Here is a 19837-nt window from a genome sequence, read left to right on the forward strand (position 1 = left end):
CGATAAAGAAGTAATGGCAACCGACAGCATGACTCCGGAAGCAGCAGAGAACAGGAAAGAAGTACAAGCGAGTGGAAGCCACGAACAGCAGCAACCGATTTTCGACTACCGGAAAGACCCGACGTATTTAACTACAAAGGAGCTGTTGAATCAGCTACAATGCAGGGAAGATAGGAAAACCGAAGTAAGACGAAAGTTCAGGACGCGGCTGTACTGAAATACAAACCATTCATTTTTTTCGTTAAAAATTTATAAAATTTTTAACCTAAGCAAATAAATATTTGGGGAAAAAAATAACATGCCTTAACACATTGAAAAATCTGGACATTTTGTTAATGTCCTGGAAAACATGGACATTTCAGGAAATTTTATTTAGCAAAATACACCCGGTATCTGTTATACCCGGATGAATGAATATGTGTACCGAATACCGTACCGGCCGGGACCAACGGCTTTACTTCCCTTCCGAACGTGGGGGAACTGAACGTGACCAGAGATTTTTATGCCTCAGAAAAATCCCACTGACATCGGTTGGGAATAAACCCAGAAAGCAGTCACGCTTACCACTACACCACCGGTGCCGGCTGTATAGGTAGTCAAATTTCCATAAAACACGTGAAAGACGTCATAAGATTTAATCCTTTGTATCCTTAGGTGTACTTTAAGAATGCACCCCAAATCCTCAACGCACAGATGCGCTAACTTAGCAAATGACGCCTTCTTGCAAAATCGCATATTAGCATATCCCCGAATCAATTGCTCCATACAACCTCAACGAAACATTTCCGGCAACCCTTGCAATGACTTACCATACAACCAGCCAATCTCGACACCCCAGAAACAGATCCTACCAGCTGATTCAGACATCGTTTCTAGTACCTTCTAAATATAAATTTCATTCATTAAATCGTTACAGCAGCTCAGTGTATCGCTGCAGCTATTTAGGAGATCAACACCCTCGGTCGGTCATGATCAAGTTCACTTTTCGTAGCTGTGTGAGAGCAGCGTGTGCAGCAGTTTACCACGAAGCAGTTACTCTCGAGGACTTCTGAAGAAATCCGAGTGCGTTCGTCATCTTTCTGCTCTACATCAATCATCCAATCAAGTCACTGAATCAAGAAACGGAACGCTCTGGAAAAAGGGTCAATCACGTGTTTGGCTCAACTAAATCCTGCGTTCATGGACCGGTGGGTCGTGATTGACAGACAGCCATCGTCGCCTTCATCATCTCGATCATCGGTATCTGCCGCAGTGACATCAGAATTCAAGACAAAGCCAATTGAGGTGCATCGCGCCGCGTGTAACAAGTCAAGAGATTTGCATGAACACTCACAAACAAATCACTCACTGACCAGATGGCCACCCAGGCAAAGGTGGGGAGCACCGCTGCTGTTGGCAAGACCTAAATTGAATGTAATTCTCTAATTTAGTTTAAACTAATCTCGGACGGTTGATGGCGTTGACAACTACTACATGCTAGTACCTTCTTTTTTGGATTAACACACGGATACGTCCATGATCGTGATCCCAGCCGAGCAAAATCATCCCCGTTGTTATTAGTTTGAGTTTGGCAGTGGACCGGATTAGACACGGATTCTTCGGTCGCGGGTATTCCTCTCCCAGCCCGTTCTCGTTGGTCGATGTAGTGGATCGGTTTTAACTCAAGGGGTGCAGTAGAGCAGAAGCATAAATAGATCCTTAAAAGGGGAACACGGCACGAGTCGTCGATGTGCGGATCGGTGTGAGTGGATTTGTTGTTCAGTGCCTTTGCAGAGTGGATAAATTCGAAATCGGAGTAGAAAATGGGTGAATTGGAAGATATCGTGGAACACATGAGGAGATTCTCCTGGCCGGATTATCTGGTGTTTGTGATGATGCTGTTCTTGTGCATCCTGATCGGAATCTACTTTGGATTTATGCAGCGCAAGCCGAGCACCGAGTCGGAATACCTGATGGGTGGACGGACTATGTTGGTGTTTCCGATTGCGTTGTCCTTGATTGCTAGGTGAGTTTTCTTCTTCTTGCGTTTTGGCTGTTATTCTGTAACGGAACGTAATTTTGTAAGTTTGACTGGCCGTTAATAATTCAGCACTGGAATACTTTGAAGTTCGTAGATCTTTACAGAGCACCCTGGAGGTTTCAGCAATTTAAAATTTGACATACACTCAAGAAGTTCAGCACCACCCCAAGGTTCTTGTTTAAGTTATCCTTCTATAACTCTACATGATCATTTTTGAAAGTTATCTGTGATTTAAGTTATGTAGTAATGATTGAACACTTACACACTGCTTTCAACAGAGCTTGCAGACCTCCCCTCCCCTAAAATGGTACGTTATTTGAGGATCGTACCGAACACCTTCGCAAATCAACACGCACACCAAACGACAAATACATCAAAATGTTCTTACATTTAATGTAAGTATGGGTTTCTTACTTCCTTTGTATATGTTTCTGACGAAAAATACTACTTGGCTTTATTTTGTTTTTATTTTTTACTAATTGGCTCTATATTATTATTATAGAGGTAACTCTAAAAGCAGAAGGTCCCGAAGAAACGTGCTCAACTTTTTGGCTCAGTTCTGGTACTCTCTTCGGTTGCAAGCTAATCGATGCACCCCTCGAAACATAGGAAAATCCGAGAACCCCTCATTTTATCTGTAAAACTTTCATAGCGAATCAAAACAAACATAGTGTAGTACTAGAATTTCGACTAGAATGGGGTACGTTAATCGATTTACTTGGGACCAATAGTCAAGTAGAGAGCCAACTTTAAATCGTTAGTTTCCACCGGTTGGTAATACCACGTAATTTATAATATTTGCCTAAAGCAAGGAATAGATGTTTTGGTTTCTTTTTGCACCACAGTGGATACATTTTCATGTATTTTCATTTCGTATTTTGATGTTCTGATATATTCCATTTCTCCATTACATATATTTAATTTCAATAAATAAATACTGGGTTGGGAGGGAGCATCAGGGTATCATTCAAACTGGAACTGGACGATGGTATGATTGACAGCCGGAGTCTAGGAGGGAATAAACACTATCATTTTCTTTATCCTACCGATTCGATTGTGGTGGTGTGAATAATACTCCAACAGTTTCAGGGCGATTGACGCGTCCTTCTTAACAAACCATCCAGGCTTAATAAGTATTGCGAATTGCGTTATTCGATTTGTTTGATCGTTTCGATGGGAGGAGATTCTTAAATTTCCGTGGATTTCGTGTAAATGCCTCTGCTTACGGGACCACCCCTCATACTTCTATGCCCAGGGAAGTCGAGAAATTTTCCAACCCGAAAAATTCCTTGACCGGACCGGGAATCGAACCCAGCCACCTCCAGCATGGTCTTGCTTTGTAGCTGCGCCTTTACCGACTGAGCTAAGGGAGCTAAGGTTATTACTTCATTCATGTATGATTAACGATTACAAAGTAACAGTAACGCCTGGTAGATTAACTTCTCGTGGTGCGTTACTGCGTTACGTTTTCTACCACCGAAACCTAGTCCGAATTACTTCAAGCTAGGGGAGCAGGATTGTTCAAAGGAACACATATTAGTCCTTTTTACTTTTTTACTTTAAAAAAAAATGTCGTGTATATTGTTCCCAAAGAAACTTTTCTTTTCTAAATTTTATCTCAGAAATTATTTCGATCAAAAATTATGTTTTCGCGCAACAATTTATTGAAAAATGTCATAAGCGCCATTTAAAAAAAAAAATACAACATCCAAAATGGTCAAATTTTTGTAAAAAAGTGTATGATTGCCCACAACACACAATTATGGAAATCGGAGAAGGTCAAGTTTTTCGATTTGTCATTTGCCATGAAACTCAGGGGAAACATGTCAGAAGGTGTGGTCATTCAAAAGAAATCGACGTTCAAAGTCATTGTTTACGTTTCGAGTTATACCCTTCTGACATGTTTCCCCTGAACTGGTCAGCGTGCTGACTTTACTATCGGGACTGGCAAAAGCAATGGTCCCCCGATTCGCTCATATACCGCCAATATGCAGAAATATTTCAACCGATGTTTATCACCTATGTCGTCGTTTGACGTAAGCATCTAGTCGATGGTTTTGAATTGCAACTCTGTGATACCAACCTATTGTTCGCTCTCTCATTATAGCCAACGTAACTATCGCTCAAACACCTGAAAGTCTCTTTGATAAAGTAGCCTAACCTAACCTATCGCTCAAACATGTTTAGCCGAAAGCAGGAGCAACTATAAGGTCACAGACACATAGACATAACACTCGCAAGTTATGAAGAGCTTTAAGTGTGTTGGTTTATTTCTTTTAAATTCCGTTATAATTGCTTATCTTTTGACAGATACGCGTATTTCATCTACTACCGTATGCGTGATAATGTTTGCACCATTGAGCAATGTCAAAATTAAAAAAAATCTCAAATATTTCGTTTTCGAGTTTTTCTCAGAGTCTTAAACTATGTTAATCATCGATAAAGTTTCCACATGCTGTAATTACGGCCTCCACACGCTTCTGGAATGCACAGCAGGTTCTAATAATGTAGTCTGGATCCATTTATCTCCAGGTACGGGTCAATGTTTGTCTGAGGCTTGCTGTACTCGGATGGCGTTTAGAACAGGCCTTGGTCTTCATTACGCGTAATATTGAGTAATCCAGCGGATTAAGATCGGGGCTGGATGGTGGCCACATATCCTTCACCCAGAACGGAAGATGCTCCTGCAACCACTTCTGAGTGCGGTTCGAGGTGTGGCACGGAGTCCCATCTTGTTGAAATAAAACATTTGGCTTCGGAACGTACTGTTCTTTGATCCACGCAAGAACATACTTACTTAAAATCCCGATGTAGACTTCCGTGTTGACCTTGTCGCCTTCTGGAATGAACACCGGGTCCATTTGTTTTGCCATCGGAAGCCACCAATCCAAACACCATAACGCTAGCAGCATGCTTGGTCAGATACACGTTCTTGTGCTCGTCGGCCACGTCTTTTACCGGAAGAGAACTAATATACCGGTCGGTTCTGGAATTCGATACGGGATCGACGGATTTTTTCGCTTAAGGAAGTTCAAGATTTTCTTGCATCGTTCGACTCGTAGCTCCCGGATGCGGTTGGTAATCATGTGAGCTTTTTTTCCGTGACCTCGACTTCGCCCCGCAATCTTCCTTTACGATCTTCCGTGCCGTAAAGTCACTGATCCCGTGTTCCTTTGCCATTTTCCTTATTGAACGCACTGGATTCACCCGTATCTTCCTTTTGATAGCAGAGATAACCCTCGGAACCCGAGCTGACCTCGGACGACCTGTGGCCACCTTCGCGGATAGTTGTCCTTTCTTTTCTCGGTCTAAAACCCTTTTGACGGTCCACAGTGTTGAGTACTTGACACTGATGAATTCTGCAAGTAGTAGACGAAATAGGCGTATCTGTCAAAAGATAAGCAATTATAACGGAATTTAAAGGAAATAAACCAACACACTCAAAGCTCTTCATAAAGGGATTCCGTTAAGAGGTTCGACAAATTTTAAAGATTACTCGCAAGTAGTTAATCGAACAAGCATGGAAAATTTAAAAGTATCGTAGTTGGTAGTACCGCCACCTTTGGCGCGCATAGTCAATTCCCTTGCGTTTGACATTTACATACTAGCGCCATCTGTTCAGTGTAGTTCCCACCACAGTGTACTCAACAGATGGCGGTAATGTTTTAGCGACGATGTTTTACAGTGAGATATATTCAATGTGTTATGTCTGTTTGTCTGTGATAAGGTTGTCCATAAGGCAGTTGCGATCAGCTGACTTTGTTGTGTACCAAGAACTTTTGACAGATCTCAGTAGAACTGGCAGTTTATTCTCAAATGAATTTCTGCTTTGTTTATGTTTACATTCAGCACCATTAACACCATATCACTCACAAACTCTAGATTTCTAGCTGTCAGTTCCACTGAGAAACGTCTCTTGGATCACCTTATAGTTGGTTTGTGGACGCCGTGGCGCATTTTGTACCAAGTTTGCCATATCACACAAAATTTGCCTCCTGTTTTTCCAGGAAAAAAATTCTAAGTATGAGAAAAGTAAAGATTGGATTTTCTCCGTCTATTTGTACTACTCCTACCCCAAAAAATATAATAGAACAACGAAATAACAATGATTTTTACTGTTAATTTTCGAGTACATACAAATTTATTGTTAAATTTGTGTATGGGAGAACACATAATGTTTTAACATTTTTAACTATACAATGCTCAAACAATGAAAATTAATGTGATAAGATCAAACTTGTTCGAGAAAATCAGTTGTTTTTATATTAGAGATGAACCAACAATCAATTCGAAACTAACGATTTTAAATTGGCTCACTACTTGACTAGCCTGTTGGTCCCAAGCAAATCGATTAACGTACCCCATTCTAGTATAAATTTCAGTACTACACTATGTTTATTTTAATTCGCTATGAAAGTTTGACAGACAAAATGAGAGGTTCGTGGATTGTCCAATGTTTCGAGGGGTGCATCGATTAGCTTAGGACCGAAGATAGTACCAGAGCTGAGCCAAAAAGTTGAGCTCGTTTTTTCGGGACCTTCCGGTCTTAGAGTTACCTCTATGGATGAACCACCGACAAACCGACATAAATGACCATAGCAAAAACAATAAAATTTCTGATCAAAGCACACTACTGACATCTGGCTCCGTGTTTGCGGGAAATATTTAGCTAAGCCATGAACCCGTATGCAAAAGTTATGAAATGGTTCGTGTCTGATCTATTTTGGACAAATTATTTTTATCTATATCCATCGGCGTAACTTATGGGGGTGCCAGGGGGGCCAGGCCCCCTCCAGAATTTTTGGTGTTTGTTTTTGACTCACCGGTATTTCTTCATACTTGTTAAGTTCAATGCTACTATTTAACAGTGATTAATAAAATCGGACCACCAACAAAGATTTTTTAAGGTCCTTTATGTTGATTACTTTTGTTATGTTTTGGACTAGAAGAAACAATTTTGAGAAATTATATTACATCAAATCGTCTTCAGGCTCTACAAATTTGCCATGAGCCTAGGAATTTTTCTTTAACTTGTGGAGACTTCACAAAACTTCAAATAGAAGTTCAGGGAAGATCGTAGAAATTAAGTAAACTTGGTAGATATTCTGGGAAATTCATAGACCTTCAGAAAAATTCGTAGAAAAAAGGAACTTCGAAAAGTTCTGAAAAGTGCGTAGAAGTAGAGAATTCATTTAAATTTGAGGAGCTTCGTAGAAGTTAAAGGAACATTATTTTATTTTAGGGAAGCTCATTATTGATCGGAAATCTCTACATAATTTCAGTTTTGTTTAGCCTCATGGACTTGGAATATTTGTGGAAATTCAACAGCAAACTTTGTAGAAGATTTCGAATTTCGTTGCATTTTTAAGAACTGCGTAAAACTTCATATAAGTGTAAGGAATTTTGAAAAAGGGATTTTTTTAAAAGATCTAAAAATAGTTCAATAAACTTCTAAGAACATCAGGGATCTTCGCCTCAGTTAAGGAAACTTCGTTGCAGTTTTTCAGAGACCTTACTCCAAAAAAGCTCCTTGACTTCTTGGAGGTTTTGGGAACTTCGCTAAATTCAAGGAACTTTCTAGGTGTTCAAGAATATTTGTAGATGTCTTAGGTGTCTTTCCAGAAGTGCAAAGATGTTCAGAGATCTTTGTAGAAAGATGTTTTTAAAGAAATGGAAAAAAATATGGAATGTGGAATAAATTCAGGGAACTTCGTAGAAGTTGAGGAAATTTTGTAAAACCTAAGCTTTGTAGATGTTCAGGAAACGTTGCATAAGTTACAGGATATTCTTTCAAACATCCTTCCTAGACATCAGGAAATATTCGAAAGCTCTCCTTATAGTCCAAGATATTAGTAAAGTTCACTGGATATTTGGTAGTATCAGGAAGTATTCAAAAGTTTTCCAACCAATGGAGTCAGATGGAATCTTGAATGATGAATCTTGATTTATGGCCATATTTCTACATTCTCTATTGGGACCGCCCGTGCCTTGGTGTTTTAGCTATATTGTCACAAATTTGCACTCCATCTGCTAAATTCCGGGCAGAAATTTCAATTTCTGCATATACCTAATATGTATAAATTTCTTTCTTTTCGAATATCCTTTTTTATTACTTACAAAATCTTGAAAACATATGGGTTTGGGATCTCAAAATTATTTTTTATATTCACATGACCACAATGTTAAGGATTGTGCATCTGCAGCATATGCATGTACGTAATTAGTGGATTTGTTAGTTATTTCGATGCTTTTTAACAATTCTTGACATTTCCCATTTTTTAAATAATTTCTTGTTGAAAATCAATGCGTAGAAATATTTCTGATCGATTGGTGATAAAATTATTGAAATTGGTCCAGGAATAGCTGAGTTATTAACGTTCAAAATCTTTCATAATTTCGTTACATGTTCCATTTTCAGTTTTCACAAAGTGTACCCCCATATAGAAATCACCGACGTAGTCCTACGTCGAAAAATTGTGCATCTAGAACATTTTCCTACGTCCCAAATGTATTAAATTTTATTCTGTGTGAACTTTACCTTGAAACAGCCAGAATTTTAGAATTTTATAAAATTATTAAATTCAAACTCCTAGAATTTTATTTTGGTTCCTATGTCTGAGATTTTACTGCTCAATAAAAAAATCTAGTTACAAAATTCATGAAATTACCTAACCCTGAGAATTTTCTTAAGTTTGAGATGCTTACATTTACAAGATCCGGACTGTGAATTTATTTAAAAAAAAACATGACAAACGATCATTGCTTTTTCAAAGGTCACAATCGTTGTTAAGGAATAAATATAATCAAATTTATTGTTGCACCATTAAAATAATAGTAAGCCTCAATGTCATATTATTGGTCACAGAAAAAAAAATGTACCCAAAAATAAGTTGCCTTGGACGCAATTTGAGTGAGTTTTTAATAACCCGTAGTTTTGCAAAATTAAAAAAGTGCAGCAGGCCCCCCTTCGGCCCCCTCCAGATAAATTTTTTAGCTACGCCAATGTCTGTATCAAAAAATCCTATGGTTTTGGCAGTTCAAATCACTGCACATTTAAATTGGTCATTTACGTTTTTCGGGCATAAATCAGAATTAAGTGTCATGTCGGTTTGCCTTCGGCTAAAAATCTCTTGATAAAGATTAAAAAAAAAAAATGTTTTTATACGCCTTTTTAATAGAAACTAAACGATCGATTCAACCTCTGGTGGTAAATAGGAGAACGTTAAAAAGTGTGTTGTGAGTAGAAACTTGTGCCGTGAGACATAGGAAGCGGAACACTTTTTTACTTTTCCTGGTAAATTAATTCATCTGAGATGCTCCAAAACTTGATTTACAGTGAAAAATTTAATTCTATATCTTTTTTGCAAGAACGCTGCTGGTGTTCATAAATATTTTTGTTGAGTAAAATGAAGAATTAGAATAGTGGTTATTCTAATTATAGGTTAGGATCTTCCGGAATTCATGTGTGTGAATAGCTGATGTACAAATCAGTTTAGATCTATGGAAAATCGTAAAATAGGACAATTACTGATAGAAATTGGCAAGATGTACTAGGAAAAATGCTTTAATTTACGTTGTGAAAAATCCTTATTCTGATGTAAACAAACGGTTTGGTTGACTTTTCCTCTCGAACTCGCCTGGCGCTCTCTACATTGGCATTAAAAAGGTCTATTGTTAAGATGCTTAACAACCCCCCTTTTTTACTTTAAATTTCTCAAATACCATGATTTTCATTGTTGTGAACCATGCATTTCGTTGTGATTTTATGGTTATTGACAAAAATGCCCAATGTTTTGACAGTAAATACATGCTTACAATGACACACGAAACGAAAATCAATTATTTTATTCATGTGTTTCACTTATGCATTTTTGCCAAAACATCAACCTTATACATTCCATAAGACAAACCACATAGGTCCTATAACAATACATAAAAGGTATGTGTGAACCAATGAGGTACAGAGAGAGGTGGTGCAGATCGTGAAATAGGGTTGTATTAGTAAACCAAAAAATCAACGTAAACGCAAGTAGTGACGTCACTACTTGCGTGTACTTGCGTGTATCGTACATTGGTTGTGTGAGTGATTGCTTCACCTCGGTAATCCAGCTCATTGTGTGTGACCGTTTATACTTTTCATTTGACACATGAGCTTCATTAACTTTTTGCAAGGCGTCTGCTTATTAGTTGACTTATAAATTTTATGAATAATCAGCAATAGAAATTTGCCAAAAGGTATAAGGAGATTTCTATCCGTGCAATGAAAATCAATGAATTTTTATTGAACTTTTTTTTTTTACGGGTAGACTGAGTACAATCACAAACGAAGTGACAGACGGAGCGGCTCGAAAACTTTGGTCACTAACCTGCTATTTCAATTTTTCAGTGTACCACATGGCAACACCACTTCTACTAGATTGTACCACATGGAAACACTACTACTTGATTGTACTAGCATTTTCACCAAATGTTTTGGTTCTATCTCTTTCACTCTACTCAAAACTGAAATGCATAAAAAATGACAAAATGATACACTCTTTGCACACTGTCAAAGAATCATTGTACACAAAATCAACTTTGTTCAAATCAAAACAAAAAAACTAACCCATCTGGTGGATGATGGCACAAGCTTCCAAGAAAATTCTTTTACAGCGAACCACATTATTTTAATGGATTTCTTCGCCAGTTAGTCGTCTGTCACTTCGTTTGTGGTACAATTTTCGTCAATTTTCCTATTTTTTTAGGTTTTCCACAGGAAAACATGAGGCAAATTTACTCATCGCTGAGTTCCTAAACTTTTTGCAATTATGAGTAAACTGAACTCAAATTTGGGTTGAAATCATTGGCCGTGTGGCGGATTATTTTTCACACCATTTCAAGTCTGTGATCTGTGATCGTCGATTCTGCGTTTGTTTGGCTAGGTGCGACACACACACATTGGGCTTTTATTATAATTAATTCATAATTAATATTAAAAAAATTGTGTCCAATTCACACTAATCCAATTATTTTTCTCATTACTTTCAGCTTCATATCCGGTATTACACTCCTCGGATTACCGACAGAAGTCTACTCTTTTGGCATACAGTATGTGTACGTTTCCCTGGGGGTCATCTCCATGGGATTCGTCATGGCATTCATCTACCTCCCCGTGTTCCATAAATTAAACATCACATCAACCTATGAGGTGAGTGGAAAATTATTTCTTTGAATCATCGTAATCGAAAATTGTTCCATTCCTACGAGAGTGCCTACTTGGCAGTATATTTGTATCACCACGCATCATCAAAGCGATTATCTAATTGAATTAATTCTACAGTTTTCGTGTTCCGAAATAAAATAACATTGCATATATTACAAACACTAGCAGGTAATGAAATATTTGACAGCAAATAAATCTAAGTGACCGTTAGCAAAACATACCTACTTTGCACAAATCATTTGTGTTGTTGTTGTTGACGATGACGCCCGCTCTGACGTCCTCGATGTGAGATTAGGGGATTGAATTCGCGCCTCATACAGTGATAGAACAACGGCTGCAACGAGATCATGATGTTGAAGGTGGTGGTTTTCATTCATCACAACAGAATGACGATCGAGAGTGAAAGTTTCTCGTTTAGGTTTTTAAATGGAAGACCGTTTGCAGCACGTGCTTGTGTCACACAAATAGCAAGCGCCGCGACGCGCCGGTTGTTTAAATTAGTCGAGCGGACATGAGCGCAGAAAGAGAATTATTGGGATGTTGATGACGAAATTTACGTCGGTGACGGAATTTGTTCACTGCGATGAACATGCAACAATGATGTGTGTTTTGATCCTTTCGGTAATTGACGCAGGCAAAATAACAACTTCGGCACTTATTTACCTAATGTCGTCAGGGAAAAATGGGGGGAGCGTAAGGTGAAGTCTTGGTGTTCTATTTTCACTGGGAAAAACTGAAAAAAAATCTGAAATTCAAGAAAATAATCCTCAGGTTTAAAATCACTTTAATAAAATCTTTAAAAAAAAACCTGGAAAATGATTTTAATAATTTTTGAATTTCACACAGGTGGTAATGGAACTTGGTTTAATAAATCCGATGTCATCGTTTATAAAATTGAGCAAGTCAATAATAATCATTTCGTTCGAAGTAGAAGTTTTACGCTGCAACAAATTTGTAGCAAAATGAACAAAATTGACCAAAAGCAAGGGTTTAGTAAATATAATAGTATTTGGTGATAAGAGACCCTTGTTTTTTTTTCCTTTGGTTTGTTTTCCGTCGATCTTGTTTTCCGTGCTGAGCACCAATGCTACCGACGCCAGGAAGGCAGCTCCCACACCTGGACCCTACCTATCGACCCATCAACTCATGAACCGGGGATCAACGGCTTTACTTCCCATCCGAAGGAAGGCGTGATCAGAGATGTTATGCCTCAGAACATCCCGGCGGCGCCGACTGGGATTGAACCCAGGCCTGCTGGGGTGAGAGGTAATCACGCTTACCACTACACCACCGGTGCCGTTAAGAGACCCTTGTTGGTTGCAGTATCGAGCGAAAATTGACAGCTGAGCAAAAGACCTTGGTTCAATCCCAGTCGGTGCTGCCGGGAATTTCTGAGACATAAAATCTCTGATCACGCCTTCCTTCAGAAGGGAAGTAAAGCCGTTGGTCTCCGGTTCATGAGTTGATGGGTTGATTTTTTCGGCATCTAGAATTGAGATTTAGTTCTGTGAGTTCTGAAATCTGTGAAAGGGAAATCACTATTTTTCCACCACAGAAACGTCCCGTTTCTCATGCCGAATGACGGATGCGCGTGCACAAAACACATTAAATCTTTTTAAAAATAGCATTGTTAGCCAATTTTGTTTGCTCAATCGGTAGATAAAAGATGTACCGAGAATTGATTGGAGGGATTTCTTGCTAAATGAGATATTCACGATCAATTCTAGATAGAGCTAGAATTAGGGCCTAACAGCTTTTGTAAACAATGACTTCTTTCGATGATTTATAGAAATTCAAGGTGAGCCCACGCAAACCAACATAACCATCGGGTAGAGGAATACTTGCCCCTTTGCTTCGGCAAGCCTTGAGTTTCTAGAAATCATCGAGAGAAGTCATTGTTTACAAAAGCTGTTACGCCCTAATTCCAGCTCTATCTAGAATTGCAAAATGTCGCAAAAAATAGGTGCAAAATTGTGCACCCTATTTTTATTGGTTTTCTTCAAGCGTCCTGGACAAAGCCCCACCTTAAGTAAGGGGGGGGAAATACCTCACTGATCAAATTCACCCCGTTTTTGGCCATATCCTGATGATCTTCGTTCATTAAACATATTGTATTTATATTTTTTTTATTTTATTAAAACCAAATCATCATTCTCCACCCCAGTACCTGGAAACCCGTTTCGACCGACGGTTACGGATGTTCGGTTCCATCATGTTCACGATCATGAATGTAAGTCTGAGAAACCTTAGGTAACTATTTGAGCTTCGCAGCAACCGGCACTAATTGTTCTTTTCAACCTAGATTGGGTACCTTCCGATCGTGATCTACGTACCGGCGCTCGCCTTCAATCAAGGTATGGACGCAATTCACTGTAATGTGTAACCTATAATCTCACATAGAACCATGTGGTCGAAACTTACCATCCTAACCTCTATCTTCCAACAGTGACCGGCGTGAACATCCATGTGATTACTCCTATTGTTTGTATCGTGTGCGTTTTCTACACCTGTGTGGTAGGTGCCCCCTTGCCATTTAGATACACGTGATTTTGAACGGTAGTTTTTACCTTCCTTAGGAAAAGAATGGCCTGTTGCATGCGTCTTAGAACTACTAATAGTGCATGAATTTGAATGGTATGGTACATTTCTATCGTATTGTTGAGCCTGATCATATGTTAAACCCATGTTTCCAGGGTGGTCTGAAAGCCGTCGTTTGGACTGATGTCGTGCAAACGTTTTCGATGTTTGGTGCTTTGCTTCTGGTAGCCGTCAAAGGAACCATCGATCTTGGAGGCTCGGATGTCGTGTTCCGAAACGCGTGGGACACGGGCCGGTTGGAAAGACCCAAGTATGTGTTTGCCCAGCTGATTTGCTTTCGGGATAAATAACGCCTAGTTTGGTTTCAGCTTCGACATCAATCCAACCACACGGCATACATTGTGGTCCCAGTTGATCGGAGGTTTCGTGTACTGGCTACAGACCAACGCCGTTAGTCAGAACATGATCCAGCGATACCTCTCGCTTCCATCGGTCAAAGCAGGCCGAAGAGCGCTTTGGATCTTTGTCGTCGGAGTGTGCATTCTGATGGCTCTATGCAGCTACAATGGCCTATTGATCTACGCAACCTATAGGAATTGTGATCCGCTAACTACCAAGGTGTGTTAGAAACCCATAACTGATGATGTGCACTCTCTACAAAGCTATCCTTTTTTCAGTTGGCCAAGGCAAAGGATCAGCTGCTGCCGCTCTTTGTGATGGACATCCTTGGAGAGTTGCCCGGACTTCCAGGTTTATTTATCGCAGGCGTGTTCAGTGCCGCTCTTAGTTCACTGTCAACTTGTCTGAACTCGATGTCGGCCGTTATACTGGAAGATTTTGTGAAGCCTTTCGTCAAGAAACCCCTAACGCCGAGGGCTGTCAACTGGATCATGAGATCGGTAGTCGTCGGTGTGGGAGCTCTCTGTGCAGCATTGGTCTTTGTGGTGGAGAAAATGGGAACCGTGCTACAGTTGACCATGAGTCTGGAAGCCATTACCAACGGTCCACTACTGGGTACATTCACTCTAGGTATTCTGGTTCCGTGGGTTGAAGCAAGGGTACGTTAGAGGTTCCGGAATCACAATCAGCACCCAATTCAAATTGTCAAAATTTTAGAGTGCCCTTACTGGAGGAATCGTTGGTGTTTTGTTCATGTCGTGGTTAAGTCTGAAGGCGCAGTACGCCGTTGCTACCGGAGCGATAGTTTTCCCTCACAAGCAGATGTCCGTCGAAGAATGTTCCTATGAATTCGACCATTCCTTGGTGAATGCCACCGTCACAAGCTCCGTAACAGTAGAGTAAGACCCCATTGTTTAAAAATACCAGTATATAAATTAACCTCTTTCCTTTCATTTTCCAGGGAAATCTTCCCCCTGTTCCGAATATCGTACATGTGGTACACTTTCCTGGGGGCGGCGGTTACGATCATCGTATCCGTCTGCTGTACGGTCGTATTCGGTCGGAATGATCCCAAGACGGTTGCGCCGGATTTGCTCGCTGGGTTCGTTCGGCGATACGTGCATCGAAATGGCGTTGCCAGCGGGCATGCCAATGGAAAAGCCCATTTGAATAATTTAGTTCAAAATCATGACCACGAAAAGATTGTCAAGGAATCTCAACTTTAGACGGGTGCTTGGACGAGTTTTATGAGATATTTCAATCTGATTGATAAAGCGTTCCTAAACGTACTGGTTATGACCGATGACAGGTATGTATACTGAAACTAATTGTTATTTAAGGCGGTAAAATTGAGTTTATTTTAAAGTTATCATTTGTTCCATATTGGGATAGTGGAATATCACGTCATGATAGGCAATTACGATTTGTAGTACAGCGGTCGTTTCACAGGCTCTCTTAGCGCAGTCGGTAAAGGCGCCAGCTACAAAGAAAGACCATGCTGGAGGTGGTTGGGTTCGATTCCTGGTACGGTCTAGGAATTTTTCGTGTTGGAAAATTTCTCGACTTCCCTGGGCATAGAGTATGATCACCCGTGCAAACTAACGATTTTAAATTGGCTCACTACTTGACTAGCCTATTGGTCCCAAGCAAATCGATTAACGTACCCCATTCTAGTTGAAATTCTAGTACTACACTATGTTTGTTTTGATTTGCTATGAATGTTTGACAGATTAAATGGGGGGTTTGTGGATTTTCCTCAATGATGTACAGAGAGAGGTGAAGCAGATCGTGAAATATTATTGTATTAGTAAATCAAAAAATTAACGTAAACGCAATTAGTGACGTCACTAATTGCTTGTATCATACAGGGGGTTCTCTCACACAACTTAACCGATTGGTTCACCTCGCTAATCAAGCTCATTGGATTTTCCTATGTTTCGAGGGGTGAATCGATTAGCTTGGGACCGAAGATAGTACCAGAGTTGAGCCAAAAAGTTGAGCTCGTTTCTTCGGGACCTACTAGCATAGAGGTAACTCTAAGACCACTGGGTCCCGAAGAAAATCATTATTATTTTTGGCTCACTCAGTACCAGAACAACGGTCCCAAGCAGTCCCAAGCTATTTCACTCACCCCTGCATGTTCTGCATGAATCCACACACCCCTGATGTTATCTGTCAAACTTTCATAGCGAATCAAAACAAACATAGTGTAGTAATAGAATTTCAACTAGAATAGGGTACGTTAATCGTTTGCTTGGGACCAATAGGCTACTAAAGTGGTGAGCCAATTTAAAATCGTTAGTTTCGTATTGATTGTTGCTACTAGTCTTAGAGTAACCTCTATGGTGGTAATGTTTACGTGGACTTAGTTGATTTTTTCAGGTTATTTTTTTTACTATAAATTAGGACATTTTAACGTTATTTCAGTGCCAACATTTCAAAGGGGCGTAATTGTATTTGTAAACAATGGCTTTAGCCGTCGATTTCTCGCGAATAAAAGCTCACTCATGAAAAATAATGACACCAGCAGGTAGAGGAATGTTTCCTTTACCAGCTAGCATTGTTATTTTGGAGAGGTAAGATTTCATTCGCGAGAAATTTACGGGTAAAGTCATTGTTTACAAAAGCAATTACGCCCCTTTGAAATGTTGGCACTGATTTTTTGGTAATCCACACACTTAAGGCCCAAGCGCAATGACAGCGGAAGCGGAACGGCAGCGGCAGCGGAAAAGCCCGATCTGAGTAAGCCAACTTGTCTGATTGAAAACTAGTTAGAACCAAATCGACTTTGGTTAGGTATCTTGATGTCATTTGTGACAACTGTCAAACTTTCTGTTGCCGTTCCGCCCATACTCCGTTTGAGCCTTTAGTTTCTTCTACCGAGCTTGGCAAAAAAAAAAGTTTTACTGAGATTTCAGCAAACATTTAATTTGTTTGCTGAGATTCAGCTAAGCATTATCTGAGACTCAGCAATCAAATGTCACTTTTGCTGAGATCTCAGTGAAACTTATTTTTGCCGAGATTTGCACAGCCGAGCTCGGTAGAAAAAAAACTAAGTGTGTATACAATTTAGGTATCCAAAGTCGGCGATAATTTCTAAGTGTGTACACACATAAATTTTTTCGCCGAGATTCCAACAGCCGAGTAGTTCTGCAATTTATTTTGCTGAGGTTCAGTAAAACAATTGCTGAGACTCAGCTAACAAATATCATTTTGCTGATATATCAGCTAACAAACAGATATTTTGCAGATATATCAGCAAAAGTAAATGCCGAGGTAATCGGCTGTTGGAGATTTTACCGAGCCAGATTAAGAGTGTATGTGAACCAGTGCGCAAAACAGTCAGGTTCAATGAATCATTTTAATATGAATATGAACTGCCATCTGCCTCATCATTCACTGCCTCGTGAGAGTCTGAATTATTGAGAGGTAAACGAGTCACTGACATCCGAGCACTCAGTCAGTAGCTCAGTCAGCACGTTTATTCTTCCTTGATGGTACCCAATCTTTGTTTTGAATGACTGAGCGTACATTTTCTATGGAAAAGTGCCTCAATTACATGTTGTGTGAGCGAAGGCAAACGGGGCGAGTCGCCTGTTCGTGAGTGACTGAATGTGTTTGTTGGCTCTTTCATTGCCTCGTCCTTTACCGTTTGGTACAAACGGTCTGGACAGAGCAATGGATTGAATAGTGCAGTGCTTTCACACTCAGCCTAAGCAGTCAATATGTTTAAGCTCTGATGTGAACTTTCTTCGATTATCGGTAGTTTTTACCTACACGGTGTTTCGCGAAAACCCATTAATGGGTATAAAAATACCCATTTCCGCTAAAAGTGCCCCTCCTCATTTAATGGGTAAACTATGGTTTACTCATAAATGGGTAAATGGGCGGTCTGTCAATAAATGGGTGTTTTTTCACCCATTTTCTTATATTGTGTTTACCGTAAAATGGGTGAAAAAATACCCATTTTTACAAATGGAGGATGCAAGCGCTCGTTGATGTAAAAATGTTTCTAAAACATTGAAAATAAATGCAGGTGTTCCGCTCAAATTTTTCACGAAACATTATAATACAAATTATCCATTGTATTGACTTATCCGTAAGCCTCTCCAACGTTTTGGATTCTAACATTTTCCGGAGATCGTCTATTTTCGCCAAATATGCTGCGGACAGTAACTGTTTGCATCGAGGTTTGCATTCCCAATGAGCCGGTGACGGAAATGAGACGATAAAATTTCGAAGTGTTTTTTCACCCATTAATGGGTAAAAAATATACCCATTATTCAACCGTGAACTGATTTTTTAAATGGGTATTTTTTCACCCATTTTATGATTTCAAAATTCCCCCATTTTTGACAGCTGCATACATGGTTTGAAAATGGGTATTTTTTTACCCATTAATGGGTTTTCACGAAACACCGTGTAAAGCAAACCCCACACGTATCAATGTATTGAAGCGAAGGGGAATTATTGACAATAATATTGATGATGTGAATACAGAAATATTGTCAATATCGATGTATTGACGTCAATATAGAATGTATTGACAATATGATTATTGACAATAAAAGCAATCGTGTAGGGTCCACTTAAGAGGAAGAGGAGATAATTCAGTGCCAACATTTCAAAGGGGCGTAATTGCTTTTGTAAACAATGGCTTTAGACGTCGATTTCCCGCAAATGAAAACCCACCCATCCAAATTACAAATGCTAGCTAATACAGGAAACATACCTCTGCATGCTGGTGTCATTCATTTTCATGAGTGAGCTTTCATTCGCGAGAAATCGACGACTGAAGCCATTGTTTACAAATACAATTACGCCCCTTTGAAATATTGGCACTGAATTCTTCAATACACGACGTGTAAATATTTAAATGATTGACAAATCGCAGGTAATCATGACATTTTGACCTTGGAAACAACACGCATGAGGAAAAGAGATCTACCAACAATCAATACGAAACTAACGATTTAAAATTGGCTCACTACTTGACTAGCCTATTGGTCCCAAGCAAACGATTAACGCATCCCATTCTAGTCAAAATTCTAGTACTACACAATGTTTGTTTTGATTCGCTATGAAAGTTTGACAGCTAAAATTAGGGGTTCGTGGATTTTCCTATGTTTCGAGGGGTGCATCGATAAGCTTTTGACCGAAGATAGTACCAGAGCTGAGCCAAAAAGTTGAGCACGTTTCTTCGGGCCCGCATAAACGCGAACCATAAATTGACCTTACCTAAAATGGTTAAAAATTGTTTATAATCCCTGCTAAACTTTAACTGAAATGGTTATGGAACTTTACATGAACGTTTAATGATAAAGTTTCAACCTTATGTATTATGGTTTTTTGGAACTGGACCTTACAAATAATGGGTTGTTAAGAACCATTACCATTCCAAATTCTTGTTTTCTCCATACATTTTCAGAAAGAGAACTATATAAGAACGTTTTTACTTATGATTTGAGAACATTAATGGTAATGGTTATGGTAGTCAGTAAGGTCCATTAATGGTTTTGTATTATCGCTCAACTTTACGTGGAATATATCGTGAATTGGTAATCAGTAAATTACAGGCAACCAATTCGCGATATATTCCACATAAAGTTGATCGATGTTACGAAACCATTCGTGGACCTTACTGACTACCATAACCATTACCATTAATGTTCTCAGAC

General features: G+C 39.4%; 1 protein-coding gene across 1 annotated transcript; it reads left to right on the forward strand.

Annotated features, from left to right (window-relative positions):
• The first annotated feature begins 1564 nt into the window (after positions 1–1564).
• On the forward strand, positions 1565–15498 carry bumpel (brother of rumpel). Its single transcript, XM_065239016.1, has 10 exons — positions 1565–2005; positions 11048–11207; positions 13387–13452; positions 13525–13576; positions 13669–13736; positions 13916–14070; positions 14129–14378; positions 14438–14818; positions 14877–15058; positions 15121–15498. Exons 1-10 carry the CDS (start codon positions 1803–1805, stop codon positions 15383–15385), a joined length of 1782 nt encoding a protein of 593 aa, XP_065095088.1. The 5' UTR covers positions 1565–1802; the 3' UTR covers positions 15386–15498.
• Positions 15499–19837: the final 4339 nt, after the last annotated feature.

The sequence above is a fragment of the Ochlerotatus camptorhynchus genome, unplaced genomic scaffold, assembly GCF_037179485.1.
Source record: "Ochlerotatus camptorhynchus isolate MF236.1 unplaced genomic scaffold, CSIRO-AGI_Acam_v1.1 ptg000046l, whole genome shotgun sequence".
Classification (NCBI taxonomy): Eukaryota; Metazoa; Arthropoda; class Insecta; order Diptera; family Culicidae; genus Ochlerotatus; species Ochlerotatus camptorhynchus.

What these genes read in the sequence shown, in the direction of transcription:
- bumpel (XM_065239016.1), top strand. Translation starts at nt 1,803, where the DNA reads ATGGGTGAATTGGAAGATATCGTGGAACACATGAGGAGATTCTCCTGG. An exon ending in GGCCGGTTGGAAAGACCCAA is followed by an intron (nt 14,071 to 14,128) that starts GTATGTGTTTGC and finishes GTTTGGTTTCAG; the next exon opens with CTTCGACATCAATCCAACCA. An exon ending in GTGATCCGCTAACTACCAAG is followed by an intron (nt 14,379 to 14,437) that starts GTGTGTTAGAAA and finishes TCCTTTTTTCAG; the next exon opens with TTGGCCAAGGCAAAGGATCA.